The following is a 25,396-nucleotide window of genomic DNA, read 5'->3' as shown; positions in this document are numbered from 1 at the left end:
GAACAGGGCACCCGAACGACTAGAGACAAGCTAGTAGCTAAGAACATTTTCAGAGATGTTATAGTACGAGGAGAAAGTGACAGGCAGCTTCAGCACATAGAAATAAAATATTTATAGCACAGTATCTTCTTATTTTGTCCAGCTGCTGAGCATTTTCACATATTTGAGGTGAATTCCTAAAAAAATACTAATTCTGTCATAAAAATATTCACTCAAATATAATGAAATGACAACATTATAGCTGGTATAGAAATAGGAAGTGATCAGTCTTAACTCAAAATGTAATACGTACTGCAACAATATATATAAAGTCTTTCTGCTCCCGGGACTTAATGACTCCTTACCCTCTCCCTTAAAACCCACATCCTTTCATCTTTCCCTCTCCTTCCCTCTTTCCTGACGAAGCAACCATGGGTTGCGAAAGCTTGAATTTTGTGTGTATGTTTGTGTGTCTATCGACCTGCCAGCGCTTTCATTTGGTAAGTCACATCATCTTTGTATTCATTTGTTTATTTAACTCTCGAGTGGGTGCACCTTTGTATAACGTGTGCCAACTGCAAATAGCATTATATGATATTGTAGACACATGGCTGATGACATACGGAAGTTTGTGTCTGGCCGTGAGTCATGCTTGGATAGCCTAACAGTAAGGCGACTGCTCATGATAAGTGGGAAATTCGACTTTGAGTTCTGGTCCAGAACAGATTTTCACTGTCATCAATCCATCAGACAGCTGATGGTTCTCCACATTCACAAATGAAATACTTTTCTTGCAGAAAAAATATTGTCATGTACCGTTCCATTATTGCTTTACAGCTGTGAGCCCATAACCATTCCTTCATTTTTGCTTCAGATACGCCAGTGCTAAGTTGTGCTGTCATACTTCTAAGTGAGTAGCAGTAATATAAAATAAACTGCATGCCAGGGGAGAAAAAAAATGATCTGTGCAAGAAAATGACCCAGATTCCAATCTTGTGGCACAATCCCCCAATGAGGAAGTTTTATATGAGAAAATTAGCAACCTAATAAGTGGTCGGCTGCGATCTGATGCAAATGTGCTGTTTCATGCTTCGAGCTTGTCATTACTGTGCGAGAATCGTGGCATCCGAGTGATATAATGAAAGTTTATTTTATTATTTTTTAAATAAACAGTGATTTAGCTCATATGATGTTTTTTTATTGCTGTTTAATTAAAGTAATGTTAAACTGTGATTTTGCTTATTCATGTTTACCTTGGCAACATGAAGACAGCTGTTCTTTAAATGTGTACAAAGTGCACCACGCACCTGCTCATGTCACAAAAACTGGCAATCCCGCTTGAGGGTTAAGAGTGTGACATATAAAAAACACACTTTCAGAAGATATTTTAAGGCAGACTGAAACGGTTACAGCACTAGTCATCAGGAAAGACAAAAGAAATAAGTTCTTCCATGAGGGAGAGATAATATTTTAAATACTGATGCCATATAAATAAATGAGAAACTGACCTGTGCTGTGCGATCCCAGCCATCTGAACAGTGGACTAGAACAGAGGTTTTGTGGTTTTCTACTTTATCAACAATTCTCACAGCACCAGCTAAAATGCATTTTATGTGCTTCAGCCAGTATGTTGATTCCACACCTGAAAGCCATCTTGATTCTTCTATGGTTGGGAAACAAAGCTCTAAAACACATGTTGAATACAAAATTAATTTATTTTGTCCACAGCAGCTTATTTTATATTGCTTTATTTTCTTCTATAAACAACTGCCTACCAAGAATGAAATCAATAGATATAAATTCTGCTGCTTTCACATAATGTTACTTTACTAGATGAAGTTGTGTAACACTTAAATCACCTGTACAAATATTTGCAATAAAAATATATGTCCTAGTACCCTGTGTTTGTAAGCTGGTATCATGGGTGGTCAAAAATAACAATACAACCTACACAGATCCTGATCCTATGGATGCTTGCATAAATTTTAAATTGAATAGGCAGTAATGTTAAATTTACTTAAAGCACTCAGTTACATCTTTATCCACAAAAACTTACATTAAAGCTGTCCATAATATCTATGCTGAACCCCACATAACTAAACACTTTTTGCACAAAACTACTACTAATCATGCCTCTTTCTCAGTCACTATTTTTGCTCATTAAAAGCTATGACTTTCTCATTAAAAATCCCTATTATTTCTGGACTGAACCACCTGCTAACATTTCACATATTTATTTCAATTTAGGATGATACACACAACTTTTAACTATTAATGCTGATTTCCTCTCATGGAAACAATCTTCATCTGATATATAGCTTATTATTTCACCCCACTTCAGAAAATTAATTTTGTTGCATGTTTGAAGTTACTGAGATTTAAGTTGATAGAAAGTACTACAATTCATTGATAGGTTTATGGATGCATAAAAATTGAGCAAGAAATTGATTACAAACACACATATTCATCTCTCGGTCTCTCTCTGCGATTTTTAACAGCCACACTTTAAACCAATACTAAACTAACAATTCCCTGAGGTCTCAGAATGTGTCGTACCAACTGATCTCCAGTTTTTAGTCAAGTTATGCCACCAACTTCAATTTTCCTCAATTCTATTCAGCAACTCCTTATTAGTTATGTTAATTACCTACTTAATCTTCAGCATTTTTCTGTAGCACTACATTTTAAAAAGCTTCTACTCTCTTCTTGTCTGAGCTGCTTACTGTCTACATTTCACTTCCTTACAAGGCTACACTCCAGACAAATGCTTTGAGAAACAAGCTCCAAACACTTAACTTATATTCAATGTCAGCAAATTCCTTTTCTTCACAAGTCCTTTTCTTGCTGTTGCCAGTCTACACTTTAGGCCACCATCAGTCATTTTACTCCCCTATGTACTACTTTTAGTGTCACACAGCCGAAACACTTTGAGTGAAAGACAGGAATTGGCTTCTGGTTTCAGAGCAGCACACAGTTTTATTCTGTTGCGAAGGCTGATGTTCACTAAATTAAGTTAACAAAAATAATGGGCAAAAATATCAGAAAAGGAGTTTGATACTGATGGACAGGGAATGTAGTCTGCACACACAAGGGAAGAAAGATAACAAAAGCCTACGAAATAGGATGTAAAGGGGCTGGGGTACGGGAACTAATGTAGAGTAAAAACAGATGAAGGACTCTAGTGGTGATGTTAATGTAAAATAAATACATGGATGTATGAACCTGATGGCCAATAGGTTCCCGTACCATGTGAGAAATGATTGCAGATAAATCAGTGGCCTGTGATAATACCTCTACAACCTTCCTCATCAGTTCACTGTTGGAAAGCAGGATGCATTGTCCATCTGATTTTTTTTTATATACATACACCCTGACACTGGCACCTTGTAATATGGCAGACTGGAATACCATATATGAAAATTACTGATGCCAGGACTACTAATGTATTCAATCCTTTAGTCATGTACTTTTGTTGTAGATTTTGAGTAACAGCTGGGATTGGATCTTAACATTTATGCACCTCAACAGATTTGTATGCAACAGAATCAACAATAGAAATAGACTCTGAACACGTTAGAGATAGGATTTATAAAGCAATTAAAATATGACAAAAAAGCATTTCTCAGAAGTCAACATTTAATTGATCATCATATGAGAACTTCCCACAACCGGAAATGTCTGGGTTGTGTTGATTTATATTATTATGCAAGCTAAGAAACATGTTACTAGTTTTCAGTTGTAATTTAATTAATGTAATATTCACAGTAATGAGTTACAGTACATGTAACTGTTGTATTTTTAAGCACCTTGGCAGTGATCACAGGGAGGCAGTCGGTTGTGATTCTTTGTGCAAAGCATTTGGAGTTAGAATGCCTGCAGTACGGCAGCATCATATTAAAGTCACTGTATTTCATTATACTTGATAAATATCTTGAAAATGAACTTTAAAGCCAGGAATGCAACACTTCAGTAATTAGAGTGCTACCTATTTTGTTCCTGCACCACCCATTATGAATTCACTTATAACACTGCAATGCAATGAAGCATGATCAACAACCATCACTCCTACAGTGTCTGCAGATATTCAGAGGATCAAATTCATGACTATTTCATTACCTCTTCAGTTATATTCATGACCTCTCAAAAATGTGTGTGGTACAATGACAGAGCACTTTTTTATAAACCTGAAAGCTGGTTGAAATAAAGGCTGAATGTGATAATTCTTATATTATTTAAACTGTATGTCAGCATGAATAATGTAATTACTTAGAGTCAACATTAATAAAACCGACAAACCATGAGGGTGGATCCATGACTGGAAATTGAGGAAAAAAGGTCCTATGAACATGTGTGCACTGTTGTCACAGTAGGTGGCACTGATGGATGAAAGTTCCTCTGACCATTTGCCATATTCCTTGTGCGTCGCAGGCTGTGTGATTGACGCAGCATACTGTACGGCCAAGCAGATGGAAACAGTCGAGAGGCAGAACCCAGGCCTCCAAATCTACTGTACACACAATCTGCCACCTTTCTGCATGTTTGTCTATCTGAAAGGACCCATGATCACACAAATACCCAAAAAGGACGTGAAATTGTGTGCGATGTGGTTGGCTTTTGTGAGGGTACTCATTTTGGCATAGTCGTGCTGCCTCTAGACCATTTTCATCTGCTTGGCCACGCACAGACACCATCTTGGCTTCTTCCCTACACGAATAACAGACCATTCTGCTGCTTACCACTCATCAAATGCTATAAAAACATTTAAATGTAGGATGGGGTACGACTATTTTCAGATATATTTATCATTAAATTAGTTAAAATACGATTTGTTTTCACACAGGAAGCTAGTGAAAACTTACAATTTTCGTTATGACAATATAAAAATTTTGCAGGTACAAAATTTATGTCAAATGTTAAACTTCACTGTAAAAGATTCAGTGTTTAAGCTTCTTAGCTAAATCTGAAATTTCAACATCTAAAACTTCGGCTTCCTCTTTTGCCTTTTTATAATCATTCCTTTTTTTAAGCTATTTTATTTCTTGAACTGTTCTTCTTTTACGATTGCCCACTTCATTTTTATCAGATTTCTCGTTTTCTAAAGCTTCTACTCTTTTTGGTGAAGCATACCTCACAGTTAGTGTAACCGATCTTGTAAAGACTACATTCAGTTGTTTCTCACTAATGAGTAAACCATCTGATGATTGTCTTACACAGTAAACACCTGATTGTATTACACAGTAAACACCTCTTTCTGCAACAACTGTATCTTCTAAGTTTTCAACTAAAAATTATTTGTTAACAGAAAAGTCTCTTTCAACTATAGCTTTTCCATGAAACATGCATAACGACTTCTGCACAAACTTGATGAAGTCATGGTTCACACTTTGCAGTAAATTCATTAGAAAGTGATCAAGTTTTTCCTTCTTAGTATTGAACTGTTTCAGATGTTTTTCAGAATATTCCCACAATTTAAAGTATCAGCTGTTGATGCAGTCTTTTTGAGAAAAATTCTTCCAATGCAATTGTCACTTGAGAACTTCTGAAAACGGAGCTCTGCATAACTTCAGGTGATAAACATGAGGCACCTTTGACTATCTTTACATTCGAAGGCCTCTTCTCAACAATGTTCAGAGACAGACTTTGCTCAGTTATGTGGATACTAAAACAGCTCTATAAATTTTCAAAATCGAACAGATGGAAACTAAAACAGAGCATTTTTACATTACAGCTGTGCAATCAGTCTTGTACTGAAAATTCCACTGAAGGTCCTACCTTTCAATGAAAGTGTTTGCTTGATGGCAGGTGTTTTTGGTCTTCAAAGCATTTGAATTTCCATTTGTTCATCTAACATCCAACTGGAAAATGCTTATGAATCAAAATACTTATAGCATTCATTTTACACACCGGTTGGTTGGTTGGTTTTGGGGTTTGATGGAGGCTAAACATCGAGGTCATCAGTCCCCTGTTCCGACCAGACATACTTGTAAAAGGCCTATACAGTAAAAGCGTAACCTCTGCACCCAGAGGGAGGGAACACCAAGGGGGTACAGAGCTAAAATGAACACCGCAATAACACAAAATAGAGGACACTTAAAAGGAGCAGAGCAAATAGTTGACTCGAGTAAAACAGACTACAGTGGTTGATGGATCAGGGAAAAGGTCAACCACTCAACTACAAACAAAGAACCTCCAGCTGGAAAGCATTGATAGAGGTACCAACACAACTTGTTGCCATAAAAGACACTATTCTGGTATCCACATCACAATTATAAGTCGCTGGAGTAGGTGTAGCCTGAGAAATCATGCGAGAGCGCCCACACTAGAGTGAGTGATAAAACCCTGCTGGTGCACGGATAAAACGTAAAACTGAGTCAGCTATAGAGGCATCGTCACCTAAAATTAAAGGAAGTGCAGCTGGTAAATTAAAGGACTGCTGCAAGGGGGCTAAAAGGGGACAGTCCATCAGAAGATGGACCACTGTCAGCCCCGCATCACAGCGATACTTGGGCGGGTTCTCACGACGAAGGAGATAGCTGTGGGTCAACTGCGTATGTCCAATTCGGAGATGGCAGAGATCAACTGAGTCCCTACGTGTGCTCCTCAAGGATGAGTTTCATACGGCCGTGGACGACTTTACCATGCGGAGCTTATTTGGCGTGTTCAAGACAGACCATTCAGAGCTCCACTCATCGCGGACCTTGCGATGTAGGGCTGACCAGAAGTCTCTTTCCACGAGACCAAGCTCCAGGGGTGGCGATCGACACGTTCATTTCCTGGAATGCCGACGTGGCCCGGGGTCCACACAAACGTCACTGAATGACCACACTCAGCGAGAGCAAAAACAGCATCTTGAATACCGCGCACCAAAGGGTCCTGAGAAAAACACGGGTCGAGTGCTTGCAATCCACTCAGGGAGTCACTGCATATGACAAATGACTCCCCAGGGCAGGAGGAAAGGTGAGGTGAGGTGAGGTGAGGTGAGGTGAGGTGAGGTGAGGTGAGGTGAGGTGAGGTGAGGTGAGGTGAGGTGAGGTGAGGTGAGGTGAGGTGAGGTGAGGTGAGGTGAGGTGAGGTGAGGTGAGGTGAGGTGAGGTGAGGTGAGGTGAGGTGAGCGAGTGCACAATCAAGAGCAACCAGCTCCACAGTGAAAACACTGCTCCCACAAGGCAGGGAATGCTGCACAACGTAGTCGCCGTGGATGAAAGCAAACCCAGTGCGTCCATCGACCACAGAACCATCGGTGTAGACTACATCGGCATTTCGAAACGAGGCAAGAAGAGCCATGAATTGTTGACGAAGACTGGCAAGTGGAACGGAGGACTTGGAGTCGCAGGACAAATCCAAGCAAAGCCGCAAGTGAGGGAGGGACCAAGGAGGGGTAGAAGAAGAGGGCCGGAAGGATGGAGGAAGGAAGGGGAAAGGACTCGAGTGACGAGAGAAGGGAACGAACGTGGACCGCGATTGGGAGACCCAACCTAGGCCGGCGTCGTGGGCAGGGGAGTGCAGAAGGTGGAAAAAGGAGCCTGCGGTTTGGGTGCTCGGGCGAGGCATGGATGCGGGCGATGTATGATGCAAGCAACTGTTGTCGGCAGAATCGTAGGGGAGGGATTTCAGCTTCTAGAAGAAGGCTAGCCACCGGACTAGTGCAGAAGGCACCTGTAGCCAGTTTGACGCCACAATGGAGAAGCGGGTCGAGGATCTGCAACGTTGAAGGTGCTGTTGAGTCTTACACCATGCTCCCGTAGTCGAGGCGGGACTGGACTAAGGCCTTATATTGCTGTAGAAGGGTTGTTCATGTAGCCCCCCCCCCCCCCCCCCCCCCAAACGGTGTGACTGAGGCAGCGAAGGATGTTGAGGTGTCGCCAGCACCGTTGTTTTAGCTCGCGAAGATGAGGTGTCCAAGTAAGCTGAGCATCAAACAGCATGCCAAGAAAGCGATACATCTCCTCAATACGAAGGAGTTCATTGGAATGGTAGAGCTCTGGAAGGAGGTGGACCGTTCGACGATGACAGAAATGAATCACTCGGGGTCTTAGAGGCTGAGAACTGAAAACCATGGTTGGATGCCCAAAAATGTGCCTTATGGATAGCTCCCTGCAGCTGCCTTTCAGCGACATTGATGCTTGGGGAACTGTAATAAAGACAAAAGTCATTGGCATATAGAGAGGAACAGACTGACGAGCCCACCGCAGCCCCAAGACCATTAATCGCCACCAAAAAGAGGGGAACACTGAGAACAGAGCCGTGTGGGACACCGTTCTCCTGAATATGAGCAGAGCTAAAATAAGAGCCAACTCTAACCCGAAAGGAGCAATCACGTTTGCGTCGGTACATAACTCGCCATTTATGATAACATCGGGGACAGCTGTTGGGGCCCGGTACCCAAAAAGACGTTTGATCTTTGCCCAGACTTGGGATGGTGATGTGAGGCACCCAATGCTGAAGACGTATCTCTCCCAACACTCCTCCTCCTGTTGTTTGATAAGATAGCGAACATGGGCACAGAGCCGTTTAAAGGCTATGAGATGCTCCTGGGAAGGGTGCCGCTTACGCCGCTGTAGAGCTCGCCAATGCTCCTTAATTGCTTCAGCGACTTCTGGTGACCACCAAGGGACTGCCTTACGCCTCGAGCACCCTGAAGAGCAAGGGTTCGTGTTTTCTACCACAGAAACAATTCTGCCAGTCACCTGCTCAACCATCGCATCGATATTACCGAGTGGGAGAGTTTCAGTGGTGACAGTAGAGGTGAAGATTCCTCAGTCCACCTCGATCAAAGCCCATCTGGGCAGGCGTCCATGCACCTTACGCTGGTGCAGTGACAGGAAGATGGGGGAGTGGTCACTACCACACAGGTAGTCATGTGCTCTCCAGTGGACGGATGGGAGAAGTCTTGGGCTGTAAACTGATAAATCAATGGCCGAGTAACTACCATGGGCCACACCAAAATCTGTGGCGGCACCAGTATTTAAGAGGCAGAGGTCAAATTGCAACAGTGAAGTTCTGACATCTCTGCCTCAGCCAGTAAACATGGTACCACCCCACAACGGGTTATGGTCTTATGGGCATTAAAAACTCCCAAAAGTAGGAAAGGTTTAGGGAGTCGATCAGTCAGTGCAGCTAATACATTCAGAGGTACTGCACCATCTGGAGGAAGATACACATTGCAGACAGTTATTTCTGCATCATCATCATTCCGACAGCCACAGCATCAAGAGAGTTTGAAGGGGCACAGTTTCACTACAGACTGAGTTTAGGACATAAACGCAAACTTCACCTGACACTCAATTATAGTCGCTACAGTTCCTGTAATATCACTTATAGCCGCGGAGGGCAGGGGTCCGCATTGCCTGGAACCAGGTTTCCTGGAGGGCAATACAGATAGCTGGTGTAAAGCTTAACAGTTGCCGTAGCTCAGCCAGGCGGTGGAAAAAAACGCTGAAATTCCACTGGAGGATGACATCTTGAGACTCGGAAGGCATGGAACATTCAATGAGGCAGTTTACACCTCAGAGTCACCTGCTGCCACCAATTTATTGCCTGAGCAGTCTGTATCCATTGTGTCTGAGGGTCTGGCGAGATTTTGGTCCTCAGCGGACACCAAAATCTCCACCCCACCCTCAGCCGCAGAGCTTGTAGGTGGCGGTGGTGTAAGTGCTAACGCAATTTCCTTGGTTTTAGTGGTTTTCTTTTTGGATTTCTCTCACTGCTCCTTGGGTTTCCCTGGCTGGGAGGACTTCACTGGCTCAGTCTTCACTGGCGGGTGTCGTCTTTCCCACTTGAAGAAACCTAGGAAGGAAGTGACTCAAGGGACCCCTTCGTAACAAGAGAAGCTGAAGAAGACTTATGCTTCTCCTCTCGCTTAGAAGTGCGGACAGACATCTCTGACGGTTGGGGGGGGGGGGGGGGGGGGGGGGTTGCTGCTCCTGAAGTAGGTGGTGCAGGAACAACAGGGAGGGAAATGCACCCCACCATCAAGGCAGCAGGTGTAGTCTTCCGTCTCTGAGAGGTGACCTGGGTTGGCGGAGCTGATGGTGCCAGAACTGTTGTAGCAGCGGCGTAAGACGATGTAATATGCACAGGATGCAGGTGTTCAAATTTTCTCTTAGCCTCAGTGTACTCCATGATTTTCCTTTCTTTCTGGAGAATCCTGCAGTCAGGCGAGCGAGGCGCATGGTGCTCTCCACAGTTGACACAGATGGGAGGCGGGGCACATGGCGTATTGGGATGTGATGGGCGTCCGCAATCTCGGCATGTGACACTGGAAATACAGCGGGAAGACATATGGCCAAACTTCCAGCATTTAAAGCACCGCATCGAGAATGGATATAGGGCTTTACATCACACCGGTAGACCATCGCCTTTACCTGCTCGGGCAATGTATCATCCTGAAAGGCCAAGATGAAGGCACTGGTGGCAACCTGATTATCCTTCAGAACTCTGTGGACACACCAGATGAAATGTACACCTTGCAACTCTAAATTGGTGCGCAGCTCATCGTCGGACTGCAAAAGAAGGTCTCTGTGAAATATGATACTATGGACCATATTTAAGCTCTTATGGGGCGTGATGGCTACAGAAACATCCCCCAGACTGGGCAGAGGATGCTGTTTTGATCAAGCCCTCCACCTCCCCAAACTTGTCCTCTAAATGCTCAACAAAAAACTGAGGTTTCATCATCATGAAAGATTCCCCATCAGCTCTAGAACATACAAGGTACCAGGGCGAATAAGATCTGCTGCCATCCTTAGCCTGATGTTCCTCCCATGGTGTGGCCAGGGAGGGGAACGATTTGGGGTTGTACTTCTGTGCATTGAATTGCGCTCGTGATCGCTTAGAGACTGCTGGTGTTTCACCACCAGCAAGAGATGATGGACTCATGGTCATCATCGATGTAGAAATCTACACAGCACAGTGCATGGTGGAAAACGCACCCAGGAAGGTGTCCTCACCCAAGAGATGGAGAATGGGCAGGACTGCAATGCAATGACAAGAAAGTGGGCTAAAGGTCATCGTCGGACTGCAAAAGAAGGTCTCTGTGAAATATGATACTATGGACCATATTTAAGCTCTTATGGGGCGTGATGGCTACAGAAACATCCCCCAGACTGGGCAGAGGATGCTGTTTTGATCAAGCCCTCCACCTCCCCAAACTTGTCCTCTAAATGCTCAACAAAAAACTGAGGTTTCATCATCATGAAAGATTCCCCATCAGCTCTAGAACATACAAGGTACCAGGGCGAATAAGATCTGCTGCCATCCTTAGCCTGATGTTCCTCCCATGGTGTGGCCAGGGAGGGGAACGATTTGGGGTTGTACTTCTGTGCATTGAATTGCGCTCGTGATCGCTTAGAGACTGCTGGTGTTTCACCACCAGCAAGAGATGATGGACTCATGGTCATCATCGATGTAGAAATCTACACAGCACAGTGCATGGTGGAAAACGCACCCAGGAAGGTGTCCTCACCCAAGAGATGGAGAATGGGCAGGACTGCAATGCAATGACAAGAAAGTGGGCTAAAGGTCTCAATGCACGATGGACACAATGCACCTTGTAAGGCGCCCTTCCCCAATTGGCTCGCTCTTCAGGAAAATTTTGAAGAATGGAGGTCAATCCCTACAGGGGACCATCACATAAAGGCCGAAACGTGTGAAACTCCTTTTAGTCACCTCGCACAACAGGCAGGAATACCTTGGGTCTATTCTAACCTCCGGACCCACAGGGGGGTGGAAGTTTGGACGGAGTATAGAGATACATTCCATCTATCACGTGACAAATTATCACATACATCTGCAGTAAAGCATAGAATACTGATAGCACCAGAACATCCCAGGAATATAGTTAATGCTAGACCATACAGAAATAAATGAATGAATGAATAAATATAATTCACTATAAACAAAATGCAGGCTTATGTTTTCTTGTGTGTCTGGAATGTCATTTAGTAGATGATGTGGAGGTGTGAGTCTCTTTACAATGAAGAAGATGAGTTACATTTGGTGCAATCAATCTTGCACTTGCAATTCGTACAATTGCAGTGAGATGTCAGAGTGGCTCTTCATGGAGATTTGTTTACCTTCATTAAAGAGAACAATTTTTTGCACAGATCTGTTGAGCCAAAAATATTGATAGCAGTTTGGTTGGTTGGTTGGATTAAAAGAGGGGGAAAGGGACCAAACTACGAGGTCATCAGTCCCTTGTTCCGAATAAAACAATCCCACAAGTGTGAGGATAAAACAAACAAGACTGACAACTCAAAACGGAATGAAAGGAAAAATCACAAGAACGATGAAGGGCAACAAACACGTAAATGGACAAAAGGGGACAAGAAAACCACAGAAACGCAAGAAACAGGATGAAGAGATTAGAACAACAAAGCAGATTACCATGGCTGGTTGACCACGAGAATAAAAAAGGAGAAGCCAGCCACTCTGCAACACATTAAAATCTCCACCCTACAAGCACTAGGGTGGAGGACGCAGAGGCACAAAGGACATGCCCTAAAACTTAGATCACATGATAACACCCACCCTCACAAACAAAACGTAAAACTAAATCAGCCAATGGGGCATTGTCAGATAAAACTAGCAGCAACGAGTCCAATAACCCAAGATTTTGTCGCTGGGCTGTCAAAGTGGGACAGTGCACCAGAATATGGGCCACTGTCAATCGGGCAACACACCAACACTCAGGCGGGTCTGCAGGGCGCAGGAGGTAACCGTGGGTAGCCCAAGTGTGGCCAGTGCGGAGCCAGCAGAGGACAACTCATTCCCTGCGACAGGCCTGCAGGGAAGCCTTCCACATATTCGCAGTCTCCTTAATGACACGCAGTTTGTTGCGTGTACTGTTATACCATTCCGTCTCCCAAAGCTGAAAAACACTACAGCATAAATCATAACGCAGGTCAGGTTCAGAGACGCCCATCTGCAATAGTGGTTTCTGCGTAGACTGTTTGGCCAGCCTGTCGGCATGTTCATTGCCTGGGATGCTGACATGTCCTCGGGCCCACACAAACACCACTGAATGACGGGACCGGTCCAGGGCACAGATGGACTCCTGGGTCGACGCTACCAAAGGATGGCGAAGTTAGCACTGGTTGATAGCTTGTAGGCTGCTCAAGGAGTCAGTACACAGAAGAAATGATTCCCTGGGGCAAGAACAGATATACTGAACTGCATGAGAGATGGCCACCAGTTCTGCAGTGAATACACTGCAGCCATCGGGCAAGGAATGCTGTTCAAAATGGCCTCTGTGGATGTAGGCGAAACCAACGTGGCCATCAGCCACTTCAGAGCCCTGGAACACGCCAAAAATCGAGAGGAAGTGACAGCAGAGAGCGGCACGAGTAACTTAGTTGTTAGGTCATGCGAAATCTGCGGCCTAGGTGTACACCATGGAGGTGTATGCGGACTGACTGGGATGGGAGGTGGTAAAGGGAAATAATCCCGTTCAGACAGAAGGGATCGCATGCAAAACACAATCGTTAGCCCTGACCTGCGCTGTTGATGCGGGAGATGAACTGACGCGGGTGACTAAAAGGAGGCGGTAATTCGGATGTTCAGGAGAATTACAAATGTGTGCTGCATAACTGGCGAGCAGTTGTGCAAGTCGGATCCACAATGGAGGGACTCCGGCCCCCACCAAGGCACTGGTCACCGGACTTGTTCTAAAAGCTCCCGTCGCTATGCGAACGCCACAGTGGTGCACTGGGTCGAGTACACGCAATGCTGAGGGCACCACCAAGCCATAAACCACACTCCCATAGTCAAGGCGGGATTGAACAATGGCTTTGTAGAGCTGCAGCAGAGCAGAGTGATCTACACCCCAGTTGGTGTTGCTCAGGCAGAGGAGGGCACTGAGATGCTGACAAAGATGAGGTAGCCAAGTCAATCGGGCATCGAAAACCAGTCATAAGAATCGATATGTCTCCACTACAGTGAGTGGATCGTCATGAAGGTAAAGTTCTGGTTCCAGACGAATGGTACGATGCCGACAGAAGTGCATGACATGACACACGACTTAGCGGCCCAAAACTGGAAGCCGTGGGTGAGAGCCCATGATTGTGCCTTGGGGATGGCTCCCTGTTTGCACCGCTCAGCAACACCAGTACTGGTGGAGCAGTACAAAATGCAGAAGTTGTCTCCATACAGAGAGGGTGAGACTGACGGCCCTACAGCTGCTGCTAGACCGTTAGTGACCACTAAAAATAGTGATACACTCAATACAGAGCCCTGCAGGACCCCATTCTCCTGGATATGGGGGAAGGGGGGGGGGGGGGGGGGGGGAGACTATGGGAGGCACCAACTTGCACACGGAAAGTAGGAAAGTACAGAGCGACAGGAAGCTTTGGATAAAAATCGGGAGTCTGCCATGGAGACTGCACCCGTATAATTTGGCAAGGATATGCTGTCGCCAGGTGGTGTCATACGCTTTGTGTATATCAAAAAAGGTGGCAACAAGGTGTAGGTGTCTGGAAAAGGCTGTTCGGATGGCAGACTTGTGGGACACAAGATTATCAGTGGTAGAGTGCCCCTGGCAGAAGCTGCCCTGACATGGAGCCAGTAGGCCACCTGACTCTAGGACCCAACTCAACCGGCGACACACCACATGTTCCTGCAGCTTGTACACAACGTTGGTGAGGCTGATGGGCCGACAGCTATCCACATCAAGAGGTTTTTACCGGGTTTGAGCACCAGAATGATGGTGCTCTCCCACCACTGCGATGGAGAGATGCCGTTGCACCCGATCCGGTTGAAGATGACAAGGAGATGGCACTTGTGGTCAGATGAGAGATGTTTAACTGGCTGTGAATGCGATCAGACCCAAGAGCTGTGTCGGGGCAATGTGCAAGGGCACTAAGGAGCTCCTACTCTGTAAATGGGGCATTATAGGGATCACTGTGGCATGTAGTGAGCGAGAGAACTTTCTCTTCCATCCGCCATTTGAGAGGGGCAAAAGGCTGGGGGTAATTATCCGATGCAAAGGTGCGAGCATAGTGCTCGGCAATTGTGTTTGCATCGATAGATAACACACCATTTATGTTAACACCAGGAACACCCATTGGGGTATGGTACCTAAAAACTCCCAGACTTGGGAAGGTGACACATGGCACCCAATGGTTGACACGCACCTCTCCCAACACTCCTGTTTCCGCTTTTAGATAAGCTGACTAATACGGGCACGGAGCCGTTTAAAGGCTATGAGGTGCTCTAGGGAAGGGTGCCGCTTATGCCACTGTAGAGCTTGGTGACACTCCTTAATTCCCTCAGCAAATTCCGGCTACCACCAAGGGACTGTCTTTCACCGGGGGCACCCTAAAGAATGAGGGATCGCGTTTTCTGGCACAGAAATGATTGTGGTAGTCACCTGCTCAACCATCACATCAATGTTACCATGCGGGGGAAGGGTCAATGGTGATATTAGAGGTGAAAGTCTCCCAGTCCACCTGGTTTGAAGCCCATCTGGGCAGGCGTCTGTGGGCATAATGCTGGAACAGTGACAGGAAGATGAGGAAGTGGTCACTACCACACAGGTCGTCACGTGCTCTCCAGTGGATAGACCCAAGGGACGCCTTTGTAATGAGAGGATCTGAAGAAGCCGTACGCTTCTCTGGCTCAGAATTGGGGACTGAAATCCCCGAAAGTGGGGGTGGGGGTGGGGGGGGGGTGAAAGGGGTGGGGGCTGTTGCTCCTGAAGTAGGTGGTGCGGGAGCAACAGAGGAGGAAGTGCCCCCCCCCCCCCCCACCATCGAGGGGACAGGTGTAGTCTCCCAGTTCTGAGAGGTGACAGAAATTCAAGGAACTGATGGGCCAACAACTGTTATAGTGGCAGCATTTCTTTCGGTCATAGGCACAGGGTGTAGGCGCTCAATGTTCCTCTTAGCCTCAGCGTAGGTAGGTCGGTCCAGGGTCTTATATTCCATGATTTTCCTCTCTTTCTGTAAAATCCTGCAGTCTGGCGAGCAAGGTGAATGATGCTCTCCGCAGTTGCTACATTGTGATTTTAACTTTTAATTTGTACTCTGCAATACTGTTATCTAGCCTTTCCAATCATGTTTACATCCACACAGCATTGCTAAAGACTAGTAAGAAGGAATACAAATTTGTTGCAAAAATTAAAAAACAGTTTGTATATGCCAGAACTAAGGACAATAAGTTTTTCATGACTTTTTCAAATGGTATGAAAAATTAACAAGGTTATACGTGAAGCCAACAAACTGTAAAACTGGCAGTTTATACTCTACACCAGCAATAAATACAAGGCCTTGTGGGGAGTTACAATGATAAAACACAGTGTGCTGCCAGTCTATAATTTACCGAAAAATTGTGTTCTGTAAATTTAAGACATAAGTAACACAAATTAAGAAATTATGCCAAGCTTAGATGAGGTACCAAACAAGTATTGAAACATGTCACCGCGCGACTGCTACGGTCGCAGGTTCGAATCCTGCCTCGGGCATGGATGTGTGTGATGTCCTTAGGTTAGTTAGGTTTAAGTAGTTCTAAGTTCTAGGGGAGTGACAACCACAGCTGTTAAGTCCCATAGTGCTCAGAGCCATTTGAACCATTTTTTGAAACATGTCTTGTGATCAAAATGCACTGTGTTTCACGGATGGCAGCTTTGTAAAATTCTGATAAAGCTGTCAATATATTTGAAACAAAACATTTTACTCAATACTACTGACCAAATCTACCTGTTAAGTCATCTTCAAGTGAACATTTACATATATCTGTATGTATATGGCATTAACAGATCTTACATTATGTCACAAAAGAAACAGGACATCTGAATATTCCAAGAGCATTCGAGTTTCGTAAATCATACTAAAATGTACAATTCAGCATTTCTATATCCAGATTCACACTTAAAGCTTAATACCCTACCTAGTATGAAGCTTTTCACTGTGGTTTTTGGGATGCCAAGTTCCTTGGAGTACCAGTACTGGATTATCTGATGTTTGGTTCTTTACTACAGCATTATGCCATACATGCCAAAAGATGAAAACATGCACTTGAAATTCAGTAAAAAGTTGAAACTAGTCAACTCTGTGGAATGAAACACTTTGTTTCAAACAAATTGGCTGCTTCTGCAGAAGAGATTAATAAAAGCCAAATTTCTTTAGCCAACTAACAAAAAAAAACTTCACTGTTCTGTGAGATGATGCGTGCTTGATTGCCAATAGTGTGGAAATAAAATAAAACCAGAAAACTGAATGAGCAACCTATTTTAGCCTTCTGTAATTATTTGAGTGTATTTTAATTCAACTGATACCTCACAGCCACAGAAATCTGTTTTTGTTTTTATTCGATCTGAGAGCTGTAAACCAAGAGAAAACAGCAAAATCACAACACACAAACACGGGTCATGTTCAGACTACCCTCCACTACAACTCAGACTGCTCAACACATGTACGAATGTTGCAGCTTGGGTGACCTAGAAAAAATTTTCCAGCTAGTATCTGGCTGCTTGCTGCTTGGACAGCTGACAGACATGTCAAGTAGCCAGAATTGGGAGAAGGTGCTGCTCATACACGATTATCGCTATGCGCCTGTACTTGAGTGCACTGACAACTAATCAAATGAACCTAATGTGAACAGTTTTGTCATCATGCCCATTGAAAGAAGTTTGTAACAGCAAAGTATTGCACAGTTTTCATATTAAAGTCGTTGACAAGTTTTGATATCAGCAGACACTTGTGTGAGCAATGTGTATTGTTGTAAGTGGTGTATTTTATTTGTAATCTAAGTTTCATTTTGGTGATATTCTCTCATTTATGTTTTATTGCTGAAGTATTACTCTGCAGTGGTGGGCTACAGTAAAATTTATGATTAGAGTAACAGTTCCTATCACCAAAATGACAAAAATTTAACTGAAAAATTGAAACAATGGAAAATTCCCAGAATTCTAAAAAATTCCTGGGTTTTTTCCTGCAACAGTTTAGCGGTGGTCATTCATCTAGGTGGATAGCTGGTCATACCAATATATAAAGCTTTGCAGTACTTGCAGCAGGGTTGGTATATGACATGACTGCTTTCACAGGTGGCTGTCTTAGAAGAGGTAGGATAAGCCTGTGACAGGAGTGGAGTAGGAAGTGCTGAGTGGGTGGATAGGGCAAGTTTTGCACTTTGATCTTCCACAGGGATATGATCCATGTGGCAAGGAGTCAGGAGTAGGAGTGGCATAGGGATGGACTAGGCTGTTGTGTGGAACACTACTTTAGGAGATGTGGGAGGGGTCTTGGGCAGGATGTCACTCATTTCATGGCACGATAGATAGATAGATAGATAGATAGATAGATAAACAAAACCCTGGCAGAGGACATGGGTCAGTTGCTCCAGCCCGGGATGATATTGGGCAATGAGGGGGAACTCCTCTGCAGCTGCACAGCTTCTTATGTATGCCTATGTTCATTTTCAACAAAACACTGAAAAACAATTAAATTAGAGAAAAATTTGAACATATGATACTTCAAAATAAACTGATATCAAAATCAGCACAAAAATAATGCAAAAATTGGCAGAAAATAACAGTAAAATTGGACACAAAACAAAATTTTTTTGCTGTACCTAGCCATAAGGAATGCAACTTACTTTCAGCAGTATTGATTTCCTCCACATCCTACCATGCATATAAAGGAGCATCACCTCCATTACACTTTCCTAAATCAGTGGCCTATCATCTCCAGTTATATCAACCTTTCAGCCGCACACTCATTGGCTACTGAAATGAACTGATTTTTGAACTCTTGTGATACTCAGGTGTACAAATGTTGCCAAAATGTAATGCACAGTCCATTGTACCTTGGCGACTATATAGGCTACAGGGGAATTAAATTCTGTTGACACAAGCTTTGTTCCTTCACTGCCTAGCTTTCACCTAAGTTTTGTTTTCTGTTTGTTGTTTCAGGTAAGTCAAAATGTAGGGTTAACACAATAACCCTTAAAACCAATGAACAGTGATCACATTACTCCATAAATTCAGGGATTTATTTTCATGAATGACTGAAACATATTTAATGAGGATAATTCATGGCAACACAATAATCAGAACAAAGAGTACACTGCTACTGGCCACTGAACAGCTGTATATATTACCAAGAAATATGGTGTCAGGTTCCTAGATTAATCAAGCAATGTGGAATAACTTACATTGCTTTTTAAATTCAGCCATTGAACAGAGACAAAGTGGAAGATGTGTTGAATTTTTCAACTTTTTCTGATAAAGGTTTGACCAACAGATCAGCTTGCCAAAATGAAGTCCACAGTTAATACTTCAAAATGCACTACTTGATCAGGTATACACTGAATTCTCTTTCTGAAACATCCATGTTAAGAATTGTTCTAGCTCACCTATAAAGTGAAACTACTATGAAGTACTAGTGCTACAACGACCTGCCATATTAAATAGTATTCTGGTAAATATGAAATCTGAGAAGACGCCTTACCTTTAAGTTTACGAAGAGATTCTCTCATAACGTGGATATTGTGAATATCCAGAAATACTAATTCCGCATTTTGATATGCATCTTCGGATTCGTAGCCACCACCTTTAGCCTTGTTGGCAATTGCATTAGCACTATAAAAGGACAGACAGAACATCAAACATGAGGGAAACAAAAACTATCTTACTATAAGATATATTACAAAATCTATAAGCAATATACAATTACTGCTGTACTGGATGTTGGATCACAAGCGATGAAAAATTAGCCATGGCCTATGTCTTGCAGACATACAATATTTAGTTTCCAAATACACAGTAAAAATAATTGATTTTATTTGTATTGTTTTAAGACTTAATACTACAACAACCATAATAAAATCAATAATGCTTGTAAAAAAATAAATGTCACTAGCATAAGACGCAAGACAGTAGCATGTACATGACTCAAAAGTGAAGAGCAATCACATTGCTTGCAACTTCTGTAGTTTACAACTTATAAGGATGATGGATAATGCAAATTGTGTACCAATAGCTAAAAAGTTCACTTTCTCACAGAGAAATAGCCCAGGATACACTAACCTATTTCTATACCTTCTGGATTTGCTCTTATAAGCACACATGTTTAAGGTGAAAAGTTTTCATTTCAACACACAGACAGTATTTCCATCAACAGGGTTTTGTTTTTGTTATTAAAATATATTTTTGGAATAATTTTAGTAAGGTGTTAATTTGATCCTGTAGAAAAGTCTCTTACAAAGCATTTTAAATCCTCACCATGTAAAGTGGTGCAGTAGTATGACATTGGACTCATACTTGCGAGGACATCAGGTAAGTCCCCATCCAGCCATCCAGATTTCAGTTTTTTATGATATTCTTAAATCTGTTAAAAGTGTATGCCAGAACAGTTCTCTTGAAAGGGCAGTTTTAATTTCCTTCCTCGATGTGAGCTTGTTACTGTCAACCATACTCTTCCCTCTTCATTCATGTTTGGTACACTCATTCAATTGGCAAATGGAAATACCAAGTCAAAGTGCAGGTCATTCCCATTTTCAAGAAATGGTCTTTGTACATAATTATACGCTTACATCAATGATGTCAGTCTGTTGTAAAATTATGAAACATGTTTTATGCTCAAGAATTATGACATTTGGAGAAGGAAAAGCTTAGGAAAATATTCCCTTATAAAAATCAACATGGACTCTGCAAACAGGCATCCTACGAAACTCAGCTCGCTCTATTCATCCATGAGTACCATAGTGCTGTAAGCAACAGTCCTCAGGTAGATGCCATGTTCCTTGACTTCAGGAAGGCATTTGACACCATTCCACACTGCCATTTGGTTGGTTGGTTTGTGGGATTAAAGGGACCAGACTGCGATGGTCATCGGTCCCTTTTTCCAAAAAAATTAAAACTGCCCAAAGAGAATAAAAAATGAACAGCAGGAAAGACGTCAGACGACACAGGACGAGAAATACTCCGACAGACATCAGACAAAACAAATTAAAACACACAGAGTGTGATGGTGGTTGGCCGACCATAGAGAAAAAAAAAAAGAGGAAAAGCCAACCACCAAGAACACATTAAAAACTCAGTTTAAAATCAGAGGCTAAAAGCCAGAATCAACGCTAAAAAACATAAACACTCAGATTAAACTAGAAAAACCCCCTGCCCGAATAAAATGCAAAACTAAGTCCACCATGGCAGAGTCATCTAGTAAAAGGGCAGGGAGCGTATCGGGCAGCGCAAATGTCTGCCTGAGCACAGTTAAAAGCGGACAAGTTAATAAAATGTGCACCACCGTCAAAACCATCCCACAGCGACAGAGAGGCGGGTCCTCATGACGCAATAAATAACTGTGAGACAGTCGGGTGTGGCCAATGCGGAGCCGACAAAGAACAACTGAATCTCTGCGAGTGGCTCGCATGGATGACTGCCACACACGCGTCGTCGCCTTGAGAGAACGGAGTTTGTTTGGCGTGGGCAGATTGTGCCATTCAGTGTCCCAAAGCGAGAGAACTTCGCGGCGGAAGACTGCCCGCAAATCAGTCTCCGGGAGGCCAATGTCCAGGATGGGTTCACTGGTCGCCTGTTTGGCCAGGTGGTCAACACGTTCATTGCCCGGGATACCGACGTAACCGGGGGTCCACACAAAGACCACAGAGCGGCCGCAACGCGCAAGAGTATGCAGGGACTCATGGATAGCCATCACCAGACGAGAACGAGGAAAACACTGGTCGAGAGCTCGTAAACCACTCAGGGAATCGCTACAGATAACGAAGGACTCACCTGAGCAGGAGCGGATATACTCTAGGGCACGAAAGATGGCGACCAGCTCAGCGGTGTAAACGCTGCAGCCATCCGGCAAGGAATGTTGTTCGCATACCCGACACGACCAGCAACCATCGAACCGTCGGTGTAAACAACTCCAGAGCCCTGATACGTGGCCAGGATGGAATAAAAGTGGCATCGGAAGGCCTCCGGAGGGACGGAGTCCTTCGGGCTCTGTGCCAAATCGAGCCGAAGGCAAGGGCGAGGCACACACCATGGGGGCATGCGCAGAGGTGCCCGGAAAGGAGGTGGAACTGGGAAAAACCCAAGCCCAGAGAGGAGCTCTTTGACGCGTACGGCGATCGGACAACCCGACCGGGGCCGGCGGTCTGGCAGATGGACGACTGACTGCGGGAACAGGACACGGTAATTTGGATGCCCGGGCAAGCTAAAAACATGGGCAGCATAAGCAGCCAGTAATTGTTGGCGTCGGAACCGCAGTGGACGGACACCTGCCTCCACTAGTATGCCGTCCACAGGGCTGGTGCGGAAAGCACCAGTGGCAAGGCGTATCCCGCTGTGGAGAATTAGGTCCAGCACCTGCAACGCAGATGGGGATGCTGAGCCATAAGCCAGGCACCCATAATCCAGACGGGACTGGATTAACGCCTGGTAGAGCCGCAACAGGGTAGATCGGTCGGCACCCCAGCGGGTGTGGCTCAAGCATCTCAGAGCGTTTAGATGCCGCCAACACGCCTGTTTAAGCTGCCGGATATGAGGCAGCCAAGTCAACCAGGCATCAAAAACCACCCCCAAAAACCTGTGTGATTCCACCACTGAAAGAAGTTCACCGGCAAGATAAAGCCGCGGCTCCGGGTGGACAGTACATCGCCAGCAGAAATGCATAACGCAGGTCTTGGCTGCCGAAAACTGGAACCCATGAGCTACAGCCAAGACTGCGCCTTGCGGATAGCGCCCTGTAGCTGACGTTCAACAGCTGCAATGCCAGTAGAGCTGTAGTAAAGGCAGAAGTCGTCAGCATACAGGGAAGCGGAGACAGAATTTCCACGGCCGCAGTGAGTCCGTTAATGGCTAATAAAAACAGGCAGACACTTAAAACAGAACCCTGTGGCACACCAGTCTCCTGGACATGGGAAGAACTATATGAGGCCGCGACTTGCACGCGGAAGGTACGATACGACAGAAAATTTCTGATGAAGATCGGCAGAGGGCCCCGAAGACCCCATCCATGAAGCGTAGAAAGGATGTGATGATGCCATGTCGTATCGTACGCCTTCTGCATGTCGAAAAAGACAGAGACCATGTGCTGACGGCGGGCAAAGGCAGTACAGATGGCCGACTCCAGGCTCACCAGATTGTCGGCGGCGGAGCGGCCTTTACGGAACCCACCCTGAGACGGAGCCAGAAGGCCCCGAGACTCCAGTACCCAATTCAAGCGCCGGCTCACCATCCGTTCAAGCAATTTGCAAAGAACGTTGGTGAGGCTAATGGGACGGTAGCTGTCCACCTCCAGAGGGCTCTTTCCAGGTTTCAAAACAGGGATGACATCGCTTTCCCGCCAATGCGACGGAAACTCCCCCTCGACCCAAAGACGGTTGTAAAGATCAAGGAGGCGCCGCTGGCAGTCCACTGAAAGGTGTTTCAGCATCTGACATTGGATGCCATCTGGCCCAGGAGCGGTATCAGGGCAAGCGGCTAGGGCACTGCGAAATTCCCTCTCACTGAATGGAGCATTGTAAGATTCTGGGTGGTGGGTGCGAAACGAAAGGCTCCGACGTTCCATCCGCTCTTTAATGGAGCGGAAGGCCTGGGGGTAATTCGCAGAAGCGGAACTCATAGCAAAATGTTCTGCTAAGCGGTTTGCAATGACGTCGGAGTCAGTACAAACTGCTCCATGCAGTGAGAGCGCAGGGACGCTGACAGGGGTCCGATAGCCGTAGACGCGTCGAATCTTGGCCCAGACCTGTGATGGAGTGACAAGGAGGCCAATGGTGGACACATACCGCTCCCAGCACTCCTTCTTGCCTTGGCGGATAAGGAGGCGGGCCCGCGCACGCAGCCGTTTGAAGGCTATGGAGGGATGTGGCCTGTGACGCTGGAGCGCCAGCCGGCGATCTTTAATCGCTTCAGCAATCTCAGGCGACCACCAAGGCAGCACAGCCCTCTGCCGAGGGGACCCAGAAGAACAGGGAATGGCAGATTCGGCGGCAGTAAAGATGCCGGTGGCGACCGATTGAACCACTGCATCAATGTCATCATTAGAGAGAGGCTCAATAGCGGCAACGGAGGAGAACAAGGCCCAGTCAGCCTTATTCATTGCCCATCTGCTAGGGCGCCCAGAAGAGTGACGCTGTGGTAGTGACAGAAACATCGGAAAGTGGTCACTACCACACAGGTCGTCGTGCACACTCCAGTGGACAGACGGTAAGAGGCTAGGGCTACAGATTGAAAGGTCAATGGCGGAGTATGTGCCATGCGCCACACTGAAGTGTGTGAAGGCACCATCATTTAAAATCGAGAGATCGAGCTGCGACAATAAATGCTCAATGGTGGCGCCGCGACCTGTTGCCACTGACCCACCCCACAGAGGGTTATGGGCGTTGAAGTCGCCCAATAGCAAGAAAGGTGGCGGCAATTGGGCTATCAGCGCAACCAGGACATGCTGCGCGACATCACCATCCGGTGGAAGGTAAAGACTGCAGACGGTAACAGCCTGTGGCGTCCACACCCGAACAGCGACAGCCTCTAAAGGTGTTTGGAGAGGTACAAACTCGCTGTGAAGAGAGGTAAGGACATATATGCAGACGCCACCAGACACCCTTTCATAAGCTGCCCGGTTCTTATAATAACCCCGATAGCCACGGAGGGCGGGGGTTCGCATTGCTGGAAACCAAGTTTCCTGAAGAGCAATGCAGAAGAAAGGGTGAAGGCTGAGAAGTTGACGGAGCTCAGCTAGATGGTGGAAGAAACCGCTGCAGTTCCACTGGAGGATGGTAGTGTCCATGGATGGGAAAGGCGTGAAGGGACTGGGGAGGCAGATTACGCCTCCTGGGCCCCCGCTGCTACTGAGTCACCACCTGTACAACAGCCATCCATTGCGTCCGAGGGACCGGCGAGATCCAGGTCCTCAGCGGACGCCAGAATCTCCACCTCATCTTCGGACGCAGAGTGAGAAGGTTGCGGTGGGACAGGTGCCACCGCAATGTCAGGATGCTTGGGAGCCTTTTTCTTGGACTGCTTTGCGCGCTGTGCCTTAGGTGGTTCTGGCTGGGAGGGCGTCACTGGGTCAGTCTCAGGGACTGAAGACGACCGTGACGCCCTACGACCAGCGACCGGTGGTTGTTTGAGATACTTGCGGGTGTCCGCTTTCGCACTGGGCAAAGCCTGGGATGGGAGGGACCCAAGGGACCCCTTCCAGGCGAGAGGAGCCGAGGAAGACTCATGCTTCTCCGGCTGGGAAGGGGGAACAGATGTCCCCGGTGGTTGGGGCGGTGTTGCTCCTGAAGTAGATGGAGCAGGAGCAACAGGGAGTGAAATGCCCCCCACAACCAAGGGGGCCGGTGAATTCTGACAGAGCTGAGATCGAACTGTGGGTGACGACACTGTAGAGGTTCGAACCTGTGTTGCAGCAGTGGCATAGGTAGACGTCATGGACACAGGATATAGCCGCTCATACTTCCGCCTTGC

General features: G+C 45.4%; 1 protein-coding gene across 2 annotated transcripts in view; it reads right to left on the bottom strand.

Moving 5' to 3' along the window:
• Nucleotides 1–25,396, bottom strand: part of LOC124722953 (myotubularin-related protein 2) — a 184,795-nt gene that overhangs the window by 73,423 nt on the left and 85,976 nt on the right. For both annotated transcript variants that reach the window (XM_047248119.1, XM_047248120.1), the window contains 2 exons: nt 19,422–19,552; nt 1,488–1,663 (listed from right to left, as the gene is read on the bottom strand). In XM_047248119.1, coding sequence (XP_047104075.1) covers nt 1,488–1,663; nt 19,422–19,552 — 307 coding nt within the window. The remainder of the gene's footprint in view (nt 1–1,487; nt 1,664–19,421; nt 19,553–25,396) is intronic.

This window comes from Schistocerca piceifrons, chromosome X (genome assembly GCF_021461385.2).
Source record: "Schistocerca piceifrons isolate TAMUIC-IGC-003096 chromosome X, iqSchPice1.1, whole genome shotgun sequence".
Lineage (NCBI taxonomy): Eukaryota > Metazoa > Arthropoda > Insecta > Orthoptera > Acrididae > Schistocerca > Schistocerca piceifrons.
The sequence above is the reverse complement of the archived record's forward strand: the minus strand, read 5'-3'. Positions and strand labels throughout refer to the sequence as shown.